Source organism: Arachis hypogaea, chromosome 18, assembly GCF_003086295.3.
Source record: "Arachis hypogaea cultivar Tifrunner chromosome 18, arahy.Tifrunner.gnm2.J5K5, whole genome shotgun sequence".
NCBI lineage: Eukaryota > Viridiplantae > Streptophyta > Magnoliopsida > Fabales > Fabaceae > Arachis > Arachis hypogaea.
The window spans coordinates 1,535,448-1,556,813 of record NC_092053.1 but is presented as its reverse complement, the minus strand read 5'-3'; the positions used below and the strand labels follow the sequence as shown (position 1 = coordinate 1,556,813).

Genomic DNA, 21,366 nt, shown 5'->3' with positions numbered 1-21,366 from the left:
CTAGGAACTAATGGTGAAGCTCCCTTTGCTCCACTTGTTTCAATTTGATCCATTAATATTGTTAAGTAGATGAAGTTAGACGTGTAACTCCTCATTTATTTATTCGATTAAAATACAGTTGCACTTGCCTCATTCATTTATTCCCTCCCTTCATCCAACTCATCAAAATATTAGAGAGTCACTCTTAGCTGAAGGATTAATCGGAACTCAATAAATTATTATATGTATAAAATAAATTTAATTTTTTAATATTAATTTAAGTAGACTAGTGAAGTAACTATTAAATTAACTCAATTTAGTTGTATTTGATTTAGTTTTTTTTTTTTTGTGTGTGTCAACGATGATTTTTGTACATACTATTACGGGAAGTTTTTTTTTGGTCATGACTATTACATGAAGTTAACAAAACAATGTGGGGGTTGATTGTAAAGCCCATTTTGCATTCCGGGGCGCCCATTATCCATTATTGCTCAACATATATTAGTAATCCAAGCCCAAAAAAAGTGTAATTTGACTTAATTACATAATTTTGACTATAATGAGTAATGACGTCTTTTAACTACATAAAAATTAAAGAGTACAGTATTTTTGGTCCATGAATAAAATAAACATCATCCGTACTATCCAGAATAACTATCCGGATATCAGAGATAATAAACATCTCATGTCATAAAATCACTCATCTCAAAAGTTTACGAGAATGATTTTGGGGTTCACCAAGGATCGAATTTTTGACCTTTTGGATCTAGAACTCTAATACCATGTCATGAAACCACTCATTCTAAAAGCGTAACCTGATAGGACAATATAACACTAATAGTCATATCTCTAATACTTTCTAAACCTCTACTGTATACATTATACGATTAGGCCATTGACTCTCTATACTTTCTCAAAATTAAAATATAAAATATAAATTAACCAATAACCAGAGAAAAAATATAAGTAAAAAATAAATGATAGTAAGATTACCGTGAGAGTGAAAGAGTAGAACGCTGACTTCAATTTCATGGAGAAGACAGAAAATTGAGCTAAGATCTATGAGGAGGAGAAAATGCGCGGTTACACCCAACTCAATGCAAGTTTCAAACTTTTTGGTGTCGCGGGTAAGTCGTAGTGGTGCTCTCACGTCTCACCATTGCTCATGGTTTTCAGCTTTTCTAACCATAACAATAACAATAACACTTTTCTCTCTCTCTATATTCATAAACCCTAGAAATCAATCACTATGACACTGTTTCCAAGACTCATCTTCATCGAGCACCAACGGCATCGCCTTTTCAACCTCACATGCATTTTCTCTGCTTCTTCTTCTTCTTCTTCTTCATCTCAATATCGTTATCTTCGTTCCTCTCCGTTTTCCTCCGCCACCACCCCTTCCCCGCAGACGCAAACTGACGACCCCGCCCACCGTGGAACATCCCCGCGCACGAGGTGGAGCACTTACGGAGACATTTTTGACAGCCACACCAAAAGAGCCCCCGCAATCAGTGATCATGAACTAGAAGAACATGAAGAAGAAAAACAACTGAAAGAAGAAGAACGAAAAGTAGAAGAAGAAGAAGATAGTATTGAAAAACTTCGTCGTGCTCTCGAAAAACGTGAGAGGAGCAGAGTGAAGACCGTCAGCACAGTAAATAATGAACTAGAAGAGCATGAAGAAGATAAACAACTGAAAGAAGAAGAACAAGAAGTAGTAGTAGAAGAAGAAGAAGATGAGGAGGAGGGAGAAGAAGAAGTTGAAGAACCTCGTCGTGCAATCACAAAACAACGTGAGAGAAGCAGAGTGAAGACCGAGAGCTCAATTCATGGTGGAGATGTTCTTCCGGAGAGAATCATTAGCACCAAGAGAAGCGGCGGCGCGAAGGCGAAGAAGCAGTGGCTTTGCTCCAATTGCGGGTACACAGCTGGGAAATGGTGGGGGATATGCCCCTCCTGCGAGTTATCTGGTACAATGAGGGAGTTTCATGAGGCCAAGGTTACTGATGCTGATAAAAGCAGGGCCAAAAGTGGCTTGGCGGTTTGCGAGGATACCATCCGGTTGTGGCTCCCTCAGAACGCTGCCGAGTTGCGTCCTATCAAATTGGAGGAGGTAAACAAAGGATTCAGTCACAAGCAGTGGAGAATCCCTTTGTAAGTTCCCTTCTTTTTGTTAGGGTTTTGCTTTTGTCCTTCTAGATCGTGTAGCCATTGCTCTTTGAAATGAAATGTGCTTCTTTTCTCAAGTGTTATATTGTGTAGTTTGATGTTTCCTTTAATTTCAGGCCTGGTACTTTCGGAACTGAAGTTTCCACTGTGCTTGGTGGCGGTCTTGTACCAGGTTCAGTCCAATTTACTCAATCTACATATTTAGTATATCTGCTATGAATATGACCCTGATGATGAAAACAAACTTTAATGTTTTGTGGGTGGAACAAGTTGGAAATACTTGCTGCTTTTGCTGGTTGTCTTGATGAATGAATTGTTGCTTCACTGTCTATGACCCTAATACGAATTATTACTTGGCATTTGATTTGAGCTAGTTGTTTGAGAAGTTACAATGGCTTTTTGTTTACGGTTTCTTTTTCCGCCCCCCGCCCGCAGGGTGGGGGAGGGGGGTTGTTCATGTTTACTTGCCACTTCAGTCTAGGGTGAATTTGATGCCAATGACTAACATCATCAATAATTGTTGGTTTGAAGGCTCGTTGACTCTAGTTAGTGGTGATCCTGGTATTGGCAAGAGTACTCTATTGTTACAGGTATGAATTATTTATTTGGTCGGTAAACTGAATCTAGAGATCGGATTATCAACCTTTTTTTATTTATGTAGTGGTCAAGTATCACTAATGCTTTGTTTTATTGTGACATTTGATTGGAAGATGGCAGCAATGATAGCAAAGGGTTGCAGTGAAGGCAAAGCGTCTCGAGTTTTATACGTATCTGGTGAAGAGGTTAGCTTTTATGGGGTTTCTTTCCTGCATCCTGGTATTGTAGTTTGGGATAATATTTGATTTCCCTGATGTGGGCACTGAAGTTTAACATTTTATATTTGATTTGTGACTGTGCTCTGGGTTTAGAGTCGGTTGACCTTCTTTAATTTGGTTGCATTTATTTTGTTTTATCATGTGACAACAGAGCCTTGAGCAAATTGGTAACAGAGCAGAACGCCTTGGGATTAAATCAGATATATATTTATATTCAAGTACTGATATTGAGGTAGAAATCTGGATTTCTTCTGATTAGTTTGCTGCTAGCATTCTTCTTGCTTTATTATTTTCTGTTTTATACATGAATTTTTATTGAAGTTATTGTCTGGCCCTATTAAGCGATCATTTCATGTAATAGCCTTAACTTGCGAGAAGTGTATGGTGAAGTCTAGATACTTGTATGCTTTTTTATCTTAATTTATTTCATGCTTTCAGGATATATTGAAGAAAGCTCAGCTTCTCTCTCCTCGTGCTATGGTTGTTGATTCAATACAAACTGTTTATTTGAAAGGGCTATTATCAAGTGCTGGAGGTATTTTGCAGGTGGATAATCTGGCATATTTATCTATCCTGAAGAAAGTTTAAATTTATCATGAATGTTTTAGCTATTATGAACTACAAATTTCTGTTTGGATTGTCTCAAAATGATATGTCACGTGGTGTGGTGTAGTTTGGTAACTTTTTTGAGGGTATTTAATTGGGTTTTTTCCCCATGTTAACTTCATTTTCCTAGCATTGATCCTACTCAAATTAATGTTTTTATTATATATATAAGGACAAGATTCACGAGTAGTAGTTTATCCTTGCTTAAACTATTTAATTATTTAATTTGGTTGACAAGTGGAACTGTCTATTTTCTTGTCATACCTTATTGTTTTAATCTGCTCATCTACCCTACCAAAAGTGGTCAAAGAGCATTACATTGTCCTTTTAACAATGAAGGGATGTTGCTTCCTTGGTAGATGACATTTCATTGGTGTGTGGCAGGTGAAGGAATGTACAGCGGCTTTGATGAGATTTGCAAAAACAACTAACATCCCAATTCTATTGGTGAGCACACCATTAATTATCATTCCTGTATAATATCTATTTGTTCTTTTTATATAAGTTTTCTGTGAACCTGAGAGAGCAGGGTTATATGATCTTGATAATTGTTTTAATTTTTTCCACCTGGTATTCAGGTTGGGCATGTGAACAAAAGTGGAGATGTAGCTGGACCTCGTGTCTTGGAGCATATTGTTGATGTTGTTTTGTATTTGGAAGTTGGTACCTTCTTACCTTGTACCTTCTTTGTATAGTTTTTTAAACATGATTTGTGCCTATTTTTTTTAAAACAATGATGAGTAAAAAGAGGATGGTGTATGTAGAGGAAGAGGAACACATGCCCCATAAATAAATAAAATTCTCATTTTTTTTTGCAAGTCAAGCATCAACGATCCCCTTTTGAAAATTTCAATGTTTGCAGCACCTTGTTCTTCCTAGTCGTTTACTTATTTTACTATGTTACATTTAAATTAAACCTATGCTGTTTTGTTTGCAGTACTTTTTATGTTACTAATAGCAGGATTATTGAAATCATTGAATTTAGTTAAGTTTCCTCCCATATTATCTTTTACTGCTCAGGGTGAGAAGTGTTCTTCCTACCGTATGCTCCGTGCTGTGAAAAATCGGTTTGGATCCACTGATGAGGTATGCTGTTGCTACTACTTTGATGGTATGGTCTACAATGTTCTTGATATTGCCTACTTGGTTTCTTCCAATACCTTTGAAAACTATCTGTCAGCAATGTGCTTAACATGTTTAATATTTCTAGATCCCATTTCTTGCATGTTTTGTTGTAAAGGATTTTACATGTATAGTGCTGTTGCTTATCATCAATATAATTAAATAGAGAAGTAAGTTTGTGAATTATTATACATATCAGGATCAGGGATATGATTTTGTGGGGCATGGTTAGGCTAACTACCTTGCTGACTCAGCAAGTATGTGTGTGCGGCAGGTTCTGGGGGTGGTGTGAATGGTGAGGAAAGGGAGTAGAAAGTGGGGTGGGCAATCATTTGGCTCAGACTAGAGAGTCAGGCTGCTTTATGCCCTGAATTATTCTCGTTTTCTGCATCTCTATCCTTCTGATGCCTAATTTTTGGTTTCTTTCATATTATGTCAATTTCTCCATGTTATTTGAACTTGATATTACTTATTTCCCTCTCCCTCTTTAATAATCATGATCTGGGAAGAATGATGTTTGATATGTGTTGTCTTCAATTGGTTTCATCAGCTTGGAGTTTTTGAGATGGTACAATTGGGACTCAAGGCTGTTCCGAATGCCTCTGAAATATTTATCACTGAGCAACCAACACATTCAGAAGTTTTAACTGGAATAGCTGTTACTGTACTAATGGATGGTTCAAGAACTTTCTTAATTGAAATTCAGGTAACTTTCTTTTGTGCTATCATTGATCAGAAACTAGAAGCTGTTAAGCCCGTTATGGACTTCCTTCTTTCGATTTTATATTGAGTCAGAACCCTCATCTTCCTTGCCAGTAATTGATGATATAACACAATTGTAACTTTGTAAGAAACAATGATGCTTACAGACTTACAGTAGTCTTCCTTCAATACTTACTGATAAATTCGTGCAAGCAGTTTCTAGATTTCAGATGAATGACACATGTTAATGGGGCCTTTCAACATCCGTATTCATTCAATACTGTGCTGAGTTGTCAAAGCTCTTAATAACAAAATTGCAAATTTACAATTATGTTAGTGTTAGAAATGTCCAATACACCTTAAATTTCATCATTTTGTCTTGAGCTAATCTTCATCTTTATTATTTCTTCTCTATCATTTAGAAGAAACTATTTAGGCTGTTGTTCAATTATACTTTTCAGGCACTTTGCCTTTGTCCTTCCCCCATTCCAACTTCCTCAGTGGATCTACAAGTTAATGGGATCTCTACAAAAAGAGCTACTATGATAAAATGTGTAAGCTTTATTTTGGCTAGAATTTTGTACTTGCTTTTGTAGTTGATATTGTTATATCTAATAACCATTTATATGTCACTATCTATTAAGATTTTGTGAGAAACATGACATAATATCAAGTCTCCATTATTAAGGTGGTCCAATTCTTGCATTGTGGACGAGTGGACTTGTGCATTGTTTGTGCCTCTAGTCTAGTGGTCTCTTGCATGATGAGACATATTTAAATATGAAAACCATTTATCCGTCTGTTTAAAAAAGTTAATCCTTTAGATGGTTGATGTTATTACTCATACAATATGGTTTACTTTCTTTTTCCTTTGCGAATTATACTCCAAATTGGTCCTTAATAATTTTTGTTTTGGACAAATTAGTTAACAAAAAGAAAAAAAGACAAATTAGAGACTAATTTAATTTCTCTACCATACTACTTTTAGAAAAAATAAAGCACTAATTTGTCACTTTTTAAAAAAATAGGGACTAATTTATTCTTTTATTTTATTAGAGACTAATTTTGTCCAATATTCTAAAAACAATAGAAACTAATTTGTTAATTTTCTTTAGTGACTAATTAGTCCAAAGCAAAAATTGTGAGGGACCAATTTGGAGTATTACTTTTCCTTTGTCTTCATGAGGAGAAAATGAATGAAAGGGATGCTTGGAGAGTTATACTTTTTCTTGTTTAAAATATAATTGTCTGAAATTTATTGAATTAGGCTTTGATTATTGCGTGTTCTTGAACTGTAGGTTCTTATAAAGCAAGCAGGACTTAAGCTCCAAGATAATGTAAGAATTTATAAATGTGATATATGCTTTCTAGTTTTTTTTTTTCCCTCTTTTGTTCTTCTCACTGTTTCTCTGAATGGATTCATGTGCTCTGTTTCCTCATAATACACATTATGTGAAAGTTGATAAAGATTTTTCCCATGCTTAAACATTGACTAATTACCCATTGCTTCTTTTTTTAACCACTTAAGTACTTGTCTGCATAATAGTTATAATTTAACTGGTGGATTTGTATTCTTGTTTTTGATATTTGTATTAATTCTAATATTTTATTTCCTTGTCTTGCCTTGGTACAACAGGCTGTGTTTTTGAATGTTGTTGGTGGATGGACACTTGCAGAGACTGCTGGAGATCTTGCAATAGCAGCTGCAATTTGTAGCAGGTTCATTTTCTACATTGTTTGAAATGATGTTAAACTTGTTGGACTAACAATGCTTATGAAAGATGAGGTTCAAAGATGGTGCTATGAACCATTTCGTGCTCCTTGTTTGGATAAATAATTCTTACAGCCCATGTTGAATAAGTGAACTGGACTGTTTTAGCTGATCTTTCTTTCCCACTCACTAATTATTATCCATCTCCAACTCTTTCTTTACTTTTTTTCCTCTCCAGTTTCATGGAGTTCCCTATCCCAAAAGGTGTTGCATTCATAGGCGAAGTTGGCCTCGGTGGAGAGCTGCGCATGGTGAGCAAGTTCTTTTCATTAAAATTTTGCCACGTTAATATTTGAAAGCCTAACTTAGAGTCTTCAACAGCAGTGTTGTGCTGGCCATTCTATTGAAGAGCTTAATGATATACTAATGTTGCATCTTATTTCCAGTTATTAAAGCTTTCTTTTTAATATTTTCTCACCTATTCTTGTTGGATCTCCTGTATGGTTTTTTGTTGGCAGCTTCTAAAAATGATTCAAAAATTATATTATTTGCCCATGTTTTGCAGTTTTGGACTTGATTATTTGATCGGTATGCTTTTCACAAACAATACATGATCCATAGTTAAATAATTTTTACTACTTCATCCCTAAACTATTCACTAGAGCTTGATTGAATTTAACTAGAACCATGCATCCTACAGTAAACTTGAGGACATCATATCTATTTGTTCCATCAGAATTTTAGCTTTCATAATTTTCATTTCCTTTAAAGATGTTTGAAACAATACCTTTTTCTGAAGCTTCTAAGAACTGCAGATTGCTTTTATATATCAAGTCAAATTTTAACAAATTGGTTGTCTGGTTTATTTATTTATATATCAGGTCAGCTTGACAATCTATCGGTCTAACTATTTGATGATGCAGGTCCCAAGAATAGAGAAAAGGGTAAACACGGTGGCAAAGCTAGGCTACAGAACTTGTGTTATACCAAAGCAAGCTGAAAAGGTTTTAGAAACTGAAGGTCTAGGAAATATGAGAGTTATAGGTTGCAACAATCTGAAAGAGGTTTTGGATGCTATATTCATCATAGAATGAAAGGTTGCTAGTGTTGTGAATAACTTGTAATTTTTCATCCATTATTATCACTTGGTGTTGTAGTAATATAGGCATCGTACTCTGCCCTTTTGTTCACATGTTTAATCAGAGTCTTTTGTGGATGTGTTTAGCTGTCTGATGTTTGGTTTTCAGTTTTTTCGTCTCTTGCTCCAACCATTTCTTTAGTGTTTGAGAAGCTAGGTTGATGAGTTGAAGCTAGTAACCTTGCCCACATCCTATCAGTTATCACAACGTTCTTCTCTCCTTCATTTATCAGCTGCATATTCAAACTTGTGGTTGTGGTGAACTATAATCTTGCATGAAATGATGTACAAGGGCAACTAGAACTTACATGAAATGGGATGTAGCAGTTTCTTCCATTAACTGGTCCAACTGTGAAGCCTGTGTATCCGGCCATTGCACCATGAACAGCACTTTGGGCAAGTAGGGTGCAGAACACATTATCAGATGCATTGCTTGGAATAGCACGGATCATGTAAGTAGGATCTACAAAACATTATTTCTGACTGGTTACAACATTTTCTTCCTCAAGATATATAGCAGAGCATAAAATTGTTAAATGGAAGAGATCTCACCAATGTACTTGAGACTTAGAGTCATGTTTTTACGTTTTGCGAAGTGGTCCTGCAAGCATGAAAATCTAGCAATTCATATGATTGACTAATTGCTATCATCTTCAACATGTTTAAGTTAAGCTTGGTTTACCTTAATTTTCTGGGATAACCAGAGACCAACATCTTGAAATAACTGATCCGGAGTAGCGTCGCCCTGTACTCTCTTGATAGGAGTTGGGTTTTCAGAAAGAAGCTCTTGTCCTGCACCCTCAGCAACTACTATAACCATGTGACTCTGTTCTTTAAGTCTTTTCTCGATGAACTCCAAGAGACCACCTGGACCTTCAAGATAAAAGTGTGATTCTGGAATCAAGCAACAGTCCACATCTCTGCTGGCAAGGGTTGCATACATGGCTATAAATCCTGCATGAATGCATCAAAATCCTGTTATTGTATTCAAATTGAGAATGATACAGAGAACAATGAAAACATGGACTATTTCTATTTGTTAAAGGGGATCAAGCATTGTTGTAGGATCTTATTCTTATGACTACTCTCAGTTATTCATATATTGAATTGAAGCTTACCACTGTAACGCCCCATTAACTTGACAACACCAATACAATTTTCGGTACTTTCTGCTTCCACATGAGCAGAATTGATAGCTCTTTGTGCCTCTTCAACAGCAGTGTCAAAACCAATGGACTTGTCAATAACCTAATTCAGATACATAATAATAACAATGACATTCAAATAAGTGATGCATAATAGAAGTAATTCAGTATAGGACTTTAAGATATGAAATGAAATCAAGGCATCCTTACAGGGATATCATTATCAATGGTTTTTGGAATTCCAACCACTGAAACTTTCAAGCCACGCCTTCTAACTTCCTACATAAAGAACTAATCCTTATGAGTACACAGTTATTTGACTTGTATAAGTATTGTATCCATCAAGGAAGGATTACCTCAAAAATCAAAGCAGCCTCCATCTGAGTTCCATACCCTCCAAGAATATAAACTTGATTGATGCCTCTATCCTGAATGCTATCAACAATCTTTGAGGTATCATGGCCACCATATGATGTTCCAAGTATGGTCCCACCTCTCTTATGGATATCATTCACAACCTTTGGTGTCAAAGGAACTGTGTTCCGAGAATAAAATCCGGGGTATCCTCCCTACAAATTTAAGCCAACACACAAGTTTAGCGTGCGCTTGGTTTGTCTTTTCATTTTCAATAGTTTTTCTTTCCGAAATTCTAAAACCAGAAAATATCGAAAATGAAAATACAAACCAAACATAGTCTTATATATTCATTAGCAATAATACATAACCAGAAAAGGAATAACCTTCTATAACATAAATAAATGGTACCTCTATTCCAAGAACTGTGTGAACCCCATACATATGATACAAGCCACACACTATTTCTCTTATGACTGTATTTAAACCTGGACAAAGGCCACCACATGTGACAATACAAGCACACACTTCCTCTGAATCAAAGTATACTTTCTCAGCAGGGCCAGCACGCCTAAAATGGATTCCTCTAGGACTATTCTTGTGGACAACTATCTACATAAAAAGTAACCAAAACCCAAATAAATAACCCAATAACACATCATAAGTTAGACCAGAGAGACAAGAATTACTTGCCTGCTGTGCTACTGTGTCATCTTTATTCACATAATACTGCCTGTGGAAACATATATTAGTCACAGATTAACCAACTTTATAGAAAGATTCTATCAGTATAAATGAAAGAATCAAATTAAGATTGAATAGGGTGACTCACTTAACAACTGCATAAGATGGATTGTCTTGTAATGGGTCAGGATATGTCTGCATGATAATCAACCAGAAAAAAAAAAACAAACAAAGAAAGAATCATATCTACTCTTAACTCAATTATGACAAAAATAAGCAGAAAGGCACCAATTTAATGAATAAGAGTGGCATGGAGAGAGGGAGTAACAGTCTCACAGGGAGATCAGGTATGTAATCAGATAGGTGAGGTACATCCTCAAGAACAAAGTCAGAAACAGAGGAATTTGCACAATCCAGAACCATGATGATGATGATGATGATGGTGTTACTATGTTAGCACTTAGCAGCAGAATTCGATTATGCAATTGTTTAGGTGAGTGTGGTTAAAAGTCACAGGTATTTCAGCAGCACACCCTGAAATCATAGCAAACAAAAACATCGGGTGGACCGTACCACCTTTATGAAATCCATGTGCCATAGAATATATAAAAGGAAATAGACAGCAGCATAGATATATATGAACAATGACAGTGACATATATATTTATATCTTTTAAGTTATTCCTCAATTTAAATGAATGGCTAATAAGTAATAACTTTAAAACTTTCATCTTTATTTTGTATGAAAAGCCACAACTAATCAATAATTTATGTAATGTAATTAAGATAAAGCAAGAGAAGAGTTTGTTGTTTTCATTTTATGCCGAATATTCTACTGATTATTTCACCGTCTACTACACCTAAACATATATGAGAGTCAGATAAAAATATTTAAAACGTTTTTTTTTTAAAATATTTTTTATTAATTAAAGTTTAATATATATAATCGATTAAACCGTATTATTTTTATCAAAATTAGGACAGACAAATTAATTTGATCGAAAAAATTGTAAATCAAATTTTAAACCGATCTAAATTAATATTATTTTTTATAAAAAATGACTATAATATTTTTATTATAGAAAATGATTAAAATTCTCCAAATATATATATATAAATTTTAAAAACTCTAAATTTTAAACCTATAACGATGGAGAAGCAAATGGCTAGAATTTAGGATTTTTTAAAATTAATATATATAATAGGAATATTTTAGTTATTTTTTATAATAAGGGTATTGTAGTAATTTTTTATAAAAAATAATATTAATTTAGATCAGTTTAAGATTTGATTTACTATTTTTTGGTTAAATTAATTTATTTGCCCTAATTTTGATAAAAATAATATAATTTAATCAGATTATATGTGTTAAATTTTAATTAATAAAAAAACATCTTTAAAAAAAATGTTTTAGACGCATTTATCTGAGTGGCTCCCAACATATATATCTCAATAAAAAAATAAGAATTAACTTTTAACTTTTGAGATTCATTACATATACTTTCTTACCTTAATTCAATAGCTTTTCAATGCAACTGAAGATTAAATTATTACTTCTTAGACACTACTGCATGTGTGTGCGTGTGTCAACTACTTTAATTGGAGTATGGAAATTAGAAAATGTTTTATATATATATATATGCACGTGAGTTCATTGATTAAGTTTGATTTTTCATACATAATTGTTCAATGCTTGATGAAACGGGTTACTTAAATATCATCTTTGGCCATTATTTATCAGAGTATGGCGTCATTAGCATTGCTCGCTCGTGCTTTGTGACTCATGACTCATGCTTCACATATTAATCTTGTTGCCAATACGTCAATATTGATGCAAGCAATATATAATTTTTTTTTTTTTTTGTGAAAACTCAGGTGAAGTCGACTTAACGTGAAGATGATACCTGAGAGCCGTTGGATGAAAATTTAGCCAAATCAGTCAAATCATCTAACGGCTCTTAGGTATCAACTTCACGTGAAGTCGACTTCACCTGAGTTTTCACTTTTTTTTTTTTTTATGTTTTAATTATAATCCTAACCCAATACGTACAATATGATGAATCAGTGACGGAGAAAAAGTGTGTATGACTCGATAGAGGAGACTTAGTTGGGCTTCTGTCATTGTTGTAGGAGTGAGAAGATGAAGAAAAAGGGGATCATTTATATGATTAGATTGTGTGTGGTTTGTATGAAAGGTAACGAAAATTGAATGATATTGAGTGAATCTATTGGATCAATAGAAGAGGGTCAAATAGTAATGGTAGGAGTAGTGTTTGGGACATATGACTTGGCAAGAATTGAGGGGTGGAACTAGTGGGTTCATTGTTTTTTACCAAAGGAATATGAATTCATGAAATATCATTTTTTTTTTATTCAAAATATAAATAATATATCCTTTAAAATTATTTTGATAACTAAAAAATATAGTTTTATGTACTATACGATCAAAATTTGATCGATGACTTAAGAGTTAAAACAAAATAAAGACAATCAAACACTTAAAGATCATTGTAATTGGGTCTGTTATTAAACAAAATTTCAAAAAAGTATTAAAATTGAGAATATATAGAAGATGAAACTCTATTATTAAATTAAATTGTTCTAGTGATTAGTTCATTAATCTATTAAACAAGTGTTAGGAGTTCGAATTTTACCTTGTACATACAGCAACTTATTAGTTAGCGACAAATCCTTAAATGGAGCTACGATTCGCGCCTTGGCCTGCTGGACTAGGGTTTCAACACAACTTCTTTGATGAATTATCCTTTTGATGAATAAAAATCATTTAATAAAAATTTAGAACCATTGTCAAAACAGATGATTTTAACGTTTGAATTAAATTGAGTCTGTACTAAATTAATAAAATTTTTAATGTGTTGAGATACTTCAGTTTTTTATTTTAATAAAATAACCCAAGTAAAACGACTAAAATCATCTACAATGATAAAAATATATTTGTGATTATGAATTGAATTTTTACGAAAAGATCCTAAATATCTAAAATGTAATAATTCAAACAATGTTTGCTTTATTATAACTAATGAAAAAAAGAAAGTTTTTTTGTTTAGAAAAATGATATATATCACAAATTTTATCATAGTATAAGAAAATAAAGAGATATTATTTGTGCAAAAAATTAATTACGAAAATGCCAAATATTTGATGGAGTAATGTTGGTGATTTGGGTGAAATTAATGGAGTGTATTAGTAATGAATGATGAATAATAAAGATATGTTCAAAAATACACAAACCTTCTCTTAATCTACCTAAACCAATCAATTTCAGGCCATTTGATTCTAGAAAGATACAATAGAATTTGAAAAAAGTAAATTCATATGGATGGTTGCAAGTGAGTTTGAAAGTATAAATTAAATTAAAATAAAATTCTAGCAAGTATAAAATATCAGAGAGAATTAAAGATGTAAAAAATTTAATAATGCCTTTATAACAAGCAATAGTTTGAGAACCATTTTACATATGAATAATTATTCGCTTAATTTTGGTGTAGGAAATAAAATAAGATAATTTTAAAGTAACGTGATCAATCACACCTAAATCTAATTATCCAAATATCATTAAAATTAAAATGTGATGATGCTAAATTATTTTTTTTAAAAATATATAAGAAAAACATAATAAATGATATCTAAATTTGGGTTTGAAAGAAGTCCAATTTGAGAGGAGGAAAATGACTTAATCTCATCTCTATTTTTTGAATTTTGGTTCGCAGATTTTGTGCAAAAGGGCCGAAAGAACATTGTATTGAATTTGGGTTAAACTTAGACCAAGTTCTTGAGACACCTTCCCAGATGGAGCAACTCTTTCTCTTTTCCCAGATGGAGGGAGTTGGTTATTGGAATTCCAAGTTTTTACCATTGATGAATATCACCAGAGTTTTGAGAGTTCTGATACTATATTGAAATTTTTGGGAGAAGAACAAAATTAAAAATAATATTATTTGTGAAGTTGTATTACTATTATTTGATACAACTAAATTATATAAAAAATTATGAAAAAGTATAGGGTACTAATATATTATTTGTCAATTTATTATTAATAATAATTAATTATTATATTTTAAACACATATATAAAGAGACACATCAAGAAAATATATCTATAAAGATACTTCTATTAAACACAGCCATAAAAAAGACATTTTTATTATACACATCTACAAAGACATTTCTATTAAACATAGTTATAAATAAGAGTTGGCAGAAGTTGGCAGAAATATTATTAATAACATAGCGGGATTGAAAAATTATTAATTAATTTTATAAATATTTATCTACTAATTTTACTTATTATGATTTTAATAATAAGAAGTACAATTTATTTTACTTGAATTTTTTGTGTATCATCTTGAGTATTTTGGACCACAAGATATAGTAAGTTTAATATCATGAATTTAGACCTTCTATTACTCTGAAGTTCAATTTTTTAGATATTAGATAAGGATTGGTGTAATTTTTTAATATTAAAAGCTATGATATTTTGCAAACTTCTGAAAGTCGTAGAATTTATAGAAGACGAAGCAGATTTTTTTTATTTATAAGGACAATACACATACTATGTATTGTATTATTTTAATATTAAAATTACAATATATAAATTGCGTATTATAAATACACAGATTGCATATTATCAGTACAATACGTATTATACTAATACAGAACAACACTCCTAAAATACTATAAAACTCTATTTTTTATAATATTAACATAAAACTCTATTCCCTCTCCAATATTAAAATAAAAAATTCTTACTCTGGAGCATGCAGATAAGTATTGTTAGTTTCTTTCCTAGGTATTAGTAAAAAATCAGGGTTATGTAAGAGATTTTTTTTTTTATTTGTAGAGCAGAATCAGAATAAAAGTAAAAAGACTTAAAGGCCCAAAAGAGAAAAAGAAAGAAGAATTTTTTTTTTATTCTTTTCAATGGCCAAAATTTTGTTCTTTATGTTATCCTCTAATGTAAGATTTCTGTTCTTATATATGTGAGTGTCTTCCCTCATCCATATACAATTTTTTTCTAAAAAAAATATTTGATTTTACTCTAGACCAAAGTTTGGTGAAGTTGTTAGTTTTACTGTGCAACATGTTTCTTAAATAATAATTCTGATAATCAACTAGGTCTAATAGTAAGTTAATATATAATAAGTTAGTGTTTATAATGTGGTAAAATCAGTGCTTGTTTGGGCGTCATTATTTTGATAAAAAAAGATTTTTTTATTGAAAAAATATCTTTTTTTATTTTTTACCGTGTTTGGTAAATTTCGAGTAATAAAAGTAAAAGTACTAAAAAAATCAGAAAAATATCTTTTTTTAGAAGCGGTAAGATGTTTTTCATGTAATAAATAAACAAAAAAGTATTTTTATATTGTTATATCCAAACATAATTGATAGATAAAAAAATCTTTTTGCATGAGATACCAAAAATAAAATTACTTTTACTTTTTTATAAGATCTTTTAAAAAAAAGATAACTCAAAAAAAGATTTTTTCTTAGAAGCTCACCCAAACAAGCCCTTAATTTCTAATCAACCATTTGGAACCATATAAAAAAAGTAAAAAAGAAAAAAGAAAAAAAAAAACTTTTCTATGGTGAGATCAGATCACTAATTTTATAAAAATTCATAATGTGTTAAAACTACAGAGGTTAATTAGAAATTAAAATTTTAAGAGTGATATTATTTAATTTTCACCAATAACCATAGTGAGGGATCACTTACCAGACCCAACTGCCCACAAACCTGGGAGAATCAAAAGCTTCCTTTTTTCGTTCTCTTCGACACTTTCTTCCTTCGCTTTCTCTTCTTCAATCCAACCAAATTCGATTCTGATTAGGGATTCCGTTCATTCCTACTCTCATTTCTCAATCATGTATAGACTTGCAGCTTCACGTCTCTCCCATCTCAAGGTTAAAATCTTCCCTTTCTTTTTACTTTTCAGATCCCAGATTCGTAATTACGATAAATAACTACTCTTTTCAATTTTTGCTACACACCGATATAAAAAAGTTCCCATTTTGATTGATAACAGATTTGTGGGTGGTTCCATTTTTGTTGTGTTTATAGCTGACGGACTACTTGTTTTGTTATTTTGTTATTTCATTACACGAATATCACAAACAACATTGTTCTGATAACACCTCTATTGTTTTGTTTTGACACGATGCATTAATTGGTTGTAGAAAATGGATGTTATATTGTATCTCATGTGTGCATGTGGTGATGTTGTGTGATTGGAACTTGTGAATAGGGGCATGGCAGAACCTTGGGAGCCACTAGGCTTGCAGCATCAAGCGCAGCAGCTACAAAACCTGCATCAGGAGGTTTGTTTAGTTGGCTTGGTGGGAGTTTTAGTTCTCTTCCACCTCTGGACACACCACTTGCTGGTGTTGCCCTCCCTGATCCACTGCCTGATCGTGTTGAACCAAGCAAGACCAAGATCACTACTCTCCCCAATGGTCTCAAGATAGCATCAGAGACATCATCAGTATGTGCATCCTTTATAGTTAATGGCAATCTATGTTAATATATTGGTAAAACATTTGAGCATGTGTATTAGTCGTTTATTATGTTGTTTTTGCATTTTGGTTGTCAATTAGAACCCTGCGGCCTCAATAGGGTTGTATCTCGACTGTGGTTCGCTATATGAGACTCCAATGTCAAGTGGAGCATCACATTTGCTGGAGCGAATGGCTTTCAAGAGCACAGCTAACCGGAGTCATTTCCGTAACGTGAGGGAAGTGGAAGCAATCGGCGGTAATGTAGGAGCTTCGGCCTCTCGAGAGCAAATGGGCTACACATTCGATGCTTTAAAAACCTATGTTCCACAAATGATTGAATTGCTAGTTGATTGTGTAAGAAACCCAGCCTTCTTGGATTGGGAAGTCAATGAAGAGGTATGTTGTTTTTTATGATTCTCTCTTCTAGGGTCTTCTAGCTTTTAAGATAGCTCATGCATAATTTTATAGCAGTTCTCTCTGATCTTGTTAAACCTTCCATTAGTGCAGCTTCGAAAGGTGAAAGCAGAGCTTGGAGAACTTTCAAACAATCCCCAGGGCTTACTTTTGGAGGCAATACACTCGGCTGGTTATTCAGGTGCACTGGCTAATCCACTTTTGGCTCCTGAATCGGCAATAAACAGATTAGATGGGTCCATTTTGGAAGAATTTGTTTCTGTAAGATCTATTATCCTTTTTGATACATCATGATTTATTTGTAGTCCAAAACTAATTTTTCTTGCAAAATATTTGATAATTTGAATGTTATTGTATTTGCAAATTCAGGAGAACTATACTGCCTCGAGGATGGTACTTGCAGCATCCGGGGTTGAACATGAAGAACTATTATCTGTTGCTGAGCCACTTCTCTCTGATCTACCTAGTGTTGCCCACCCTGGAGAACCAAAATCTGTCTATGTTGGTGGCGATTTTCGTCGTCAAGGTGAATCGGGGGTATGTATTGATTTCGTATCCACTTATGCATGGCATATCCTTATTATTCATTTGTCTCCTTTCAAATTGTTACTTATCTACTAAGAACTGTTGCAAGGGCAGGGTGCACATGTAGCTATTGCTTTTGAAGTTCCTGGTGGTTGGCAACAAGAGAAAGACGCTATTGTTTTGACCGTTTTACAGGTACTTGTTTTTCATTTGAGTCTTTCTGATTCAAGAGATAGCACGTCTATAGATTTGCGTAGTTTCTTTTTTCTGCGTTCCCTTGCACAAGAAGGGGAACAAAATAACTCTTGAGTATTGCAGATGCTTATGGGAGGTGGTGGATCCTTCTCAGCAGGGGGCCCTGGAAAAGGGATGCACTCAAGGCTATGTAAATTTTGCCTTTGTCTTCTAGTTTTGATTTACTTTGTGTTTATATTTGTACACCTTTCTCCGATGCTTAACTTAGTTTGAATTTTTTATGTATTTACAATTGAATCCAGATCTTCGTGTCTTGAACGAATACCAACAGATTCAATCTTTTTCTGCATTCAACAGTATCTTCAACAATACAGGATTGTTTGGCATATGTGCAAGCACTGTAAGTCACAATCTTTGTTGACATAGATGTGATGCCATCTTTTTACAACATTTTCCCTTTCTTTTCTTTTCTTTTTTCTTGGTTCATTGGAAGTTTGGGTAGTATGTTTACATGAACAAGCTCTTATGTGTTGCATTGTTGTCTGCTGATAGCCTGATAGAAGTTAGACTTAAAATGTACTTTATAGTCAATGCTCCCATTAGCTGACGCAATCACTATATACAAGTGTTAGGATTTTTCATGATGCCTGGATCATCATTTTAATTATCGTAATGGTCATAATTTTTCGCAATTTGCACTCCGTAGTTACTGCCTTATACTTTCTGTTTCGGTGAGGATGACTGAATGATGCTTCTTAACCTTTTCGTAGAGCTCTGATTTCGTGGCAAAAGCTGTGGATATAGCAGCCAAGGAATTAATAGCAATTGCATCACCTGGACAAGGTTATTTGCCACTTTATTTTCCCTGCTGTGTATTTATGTGAATCTTTATTTTATCCGAAATTAGACTTCAGCTTCTTCCAATGGCAGTTTCACAGGTACAGCTCAACCGTGCCAAAGAATCCACAAAGTCTGCAGTGCTAATGAATTTGGAATCTAGAGTACGCTTTCTCGTTCATTATTTATGTTAACACTATAAATGTGATCATGAAATTAGCTGTGCTTCTCATTCATTTAGCTAAACATGTTTATATGTGGTTCATTAGAGATTTCATAAAGCTTTTATATGCTTATAAGTCATTGTTGTTGCAGATGATTGCATCAGAAGATATAGGAAGACAGATATTGACTTATGGAGAAAGGTAAAATTACATTTCACTCATAACAAAATTACATTGATGTGATTTTACATAATTAGTAACAAATAGAATATGTGAGGCCATTTCAGGAAGCCTGTGGAACAGTTCCTGAAGGCTGTAGATGGAATCACCTTGAACGATATCACTAGAATTTCTCAGAAGATTATTTCCTCACCACTGACTATGGCATCTTATGGGGATGGTAATAAACTAATAATAATCACTCAAATAAATTCTCTTCCACAAGTAAAATATATTTGGTTTTTGTTGATGTTTTTGACTCCTATTGTTCCATTGCAGTTATCAATGTCCCCAGTTATGAATCTGTGAACAGGAAGTTCCATGCAAAATGAAATTTCTTCTGAGTTGATGTAGCAGTGGCTACTCCCAATTTTGCATCCCAACAGTGCTGAAAATAAATATTCCAGAGAAATTTTGTGTGGATTTCAGAAAAAAAAAAAAAAGCACTGTTCAATTTTATTTTATTTTCACTTGTATACTTGGTTGAGTGATCATTCATTCCCTCAGAAATATAGGTGTATGATCACATAAATTTTTGTTTATCAATTAATTAATTTTTTTTGCTATTGATACATGATAACATGAATCTTATTCTTGAATGTATCTAATTTCCATTAACAAGAAAAATAACTAGTTCTATCAAATCTTGGTATCCAAATATAAACAGTGGTGAGTGGAAATCTAATTAATATAAGTTGTTAAGTTGCATATTGTTCACAAGTCATGATTTTAAAATGAGAATACATTAAGGACGGAGAATGATGAAAAAAGGAACGTCCAATGTATGATTATTAGTATTGATATAAGTTGTTAAGTTGTTAAGTTGATAATGGAAATCTAATTAATATAAGTTGTTAAGTTGCATATGTGATGAAGAATTGTAAAATGTTATCTAACTAATGAATAGTACCATGCATGGATGCCCAATGTTTTTAATGTTTGTTTGTTTCTTTGTAATGGTGGGGGCAGCTTGATCCGATTTCAATTTTTTTTTCTCTTCTCACGAAAAGTTTGTCTTTTGACCAATCTACATCCAATTATTCAATCTCCTATTCGCTCTTCTCTCTTGATTATTAGTATTGATATTGATCCCTCACTTTATAAATTCGGTTTTTATTTATATATTATCACTCCTAACTCGAATTTAATTATCATTTATTTTTTATTTATAATCGACACTTTTATTATCGATTTATTGATTATTATTTTTATTTTAACGACCAAACAATCATACCATAAATATCATTCATCAATTTTATACCTATAAAAGGAACTTTCTATATCTAATCTAAAAATTAGATAATAAATTCTATTTCATATCTTATATTCTATATTCATAGAATTATTATAAAAACACACCTGATAAGTTCTATTTATGTCTAACATTCTATATTTATAAAATTATTATATACCTTTTAAATACTTACTGAGTTGAGCCTCGCAATGCTTTTTGCAGGTACTTACCTCTTATTCTCTTCTTACCAACATATAACTCATCTTAACGAGAAAACATTCATCAACAAACGAGATATATACCGGCCAACCTCAACAATAACAATTAGCGTCTGGAGACGAGTAAAATAATTCTTACTCTCTTCAGGTTCATAAAACTTGAATTACATTCAAATTTTTGAACCAATTTCAACAATCTTATTTAAGATTTTATGTAATACCTTTTATTAAATTTTAATCTATTGTAACTTTTTATAAAGTATGTACTTTATACATTCGAATTGCTTCACTTTTACGTATCATAATATTTCACATGTCATAATCGATTAATGAATCAATTCAAGAACCGGGCTTTCAACCAATCCGGAAAAAAAAAAACTCGATTTTTAATCAATCCAAGTACAAATTTACCTATCAATTTTACTAACTTTTTCAAAGTTCTCTACTTACACAAGTAAAATTATATATTTTATTCACATACATTTTTACATTTATATTTTGTATAACTAATATTTACTAATTTATTAGTTATATTTAAACTTCAATATATGTTCTATACAATAATAATATATAACAACCATGTCAATTGAATTTTAATTTCATTATTTATTATATTCTTATTAC

General features: G+C 32.6%; 3 protein-coding genes across 4 annotated transcripts; 2 read left to right on the top strand and 1 right to left on the bottom strand.

Moving 5' to 3' along the window:
• The first annotated feature begins 968 nt into the window (after positions 1-968).
• On the top strand, positions 969-8,320 carry LOC112772524 (uncharacterized). The gene is made up of 16 exons (XM_025817494.3): positions 969-1,106; positions 1,217-2,133; positions 2,265-2,320; positions 2,680-2,738; positions 2,859-2,930; positions 3,115-3,195; positions 3,402-3,509; positions 3,954-4,016; positions 4,148-4,228; positions 4,590-4,655; positions 5,242-5,397; positions 5,855-5,947; positions 6,692-6,730; positions 7,030-7,112; positions 7,343-7,415; positions 8,028-8,320. The coding sequence occupies exons 1-16, from the start codon at positions 1,041-1,043 to the stop codon at positions 8,196-8,198; spliced, it is 2,184 nt and encodes a 727-aa protein (XP_025673279.1). The 5' UTR covers positions 969-1,040; the 3' UTR covers positions 8,199-8,320.
• LOC112772525 (ATP-dependent 6-phosphofructokinase 3) lies at positions 8,150-11,060 on the bottom strand. Of its 2 annotated transcripts, none has more exons than XM_025817495.3 (11): positions 10,762-11,060; positions 10,574-10,620; positions 10,435-10,474; positions 10,153-10,353; positions 9,744-9,956; positions 9,598-9,666; positions 9,361-9,490; positions 8,925-9,196; positions 8,795-8,843; positions 8,551-8,705; positions 8,150-8,475 (listed from the first exon to the last, which is right to left on the bottom strand). In XM_025817495.3, exons 1-11 carry the CDS (start codon positions 10,846-10,848, stop codon positions 8,326-8,328), a joined length of 1,413 nt encoding a protein of 470 aa, XP_025673280.1. In that variant the 5' UTR covers positions 10,849-11,060; the 3' UTR covers positions 8,150-8,325. The 2 variants fall into 2 exon arrangements, with proteins under 2 accessions (XP_025673280.1, XP_072080056.1); XM_072223955.1 differs by having other exon boundaries at positions 10,153-10,349; positions 10,431-10,474; positions 10,762-11,032.
• Positions 11,061-16,096: 5,036 nt separating this feature from the next.
• Positions 16,097-19,934, top strand: LOC112772314 (mitochondrial-processing peptidase subunit alpha). The gene is made up of 13 exons (XM_025817231.3): positions 16,097-16,345; positions 16,687-16,923; positions 17,036-17,332; positions 17,444-17,611; positions 17,720-17,887; positions 17,990-18,070; positions 18,194-18,260; positions 18,373-18,470; positions 18,841-18,913; positions 19,001-19,071; positions 19,223-19,272; positions 19,359-19,471; positions 19,570-19,934. Exons 1-13 carry the CDS (start codon positions 16,307-16,309, stop codon positions 19,620-19,622), a joined length of 1,515 nt encoding a protein of 504 aa, XP_025673016.1. The 5' UTR covers positions 16,097-16,306; the 3' UTR covers positions 19,623-19,934.
• The last annotated feature ends 1,432 nt before the right edge of the window (positions 19,935-21,366 follow it).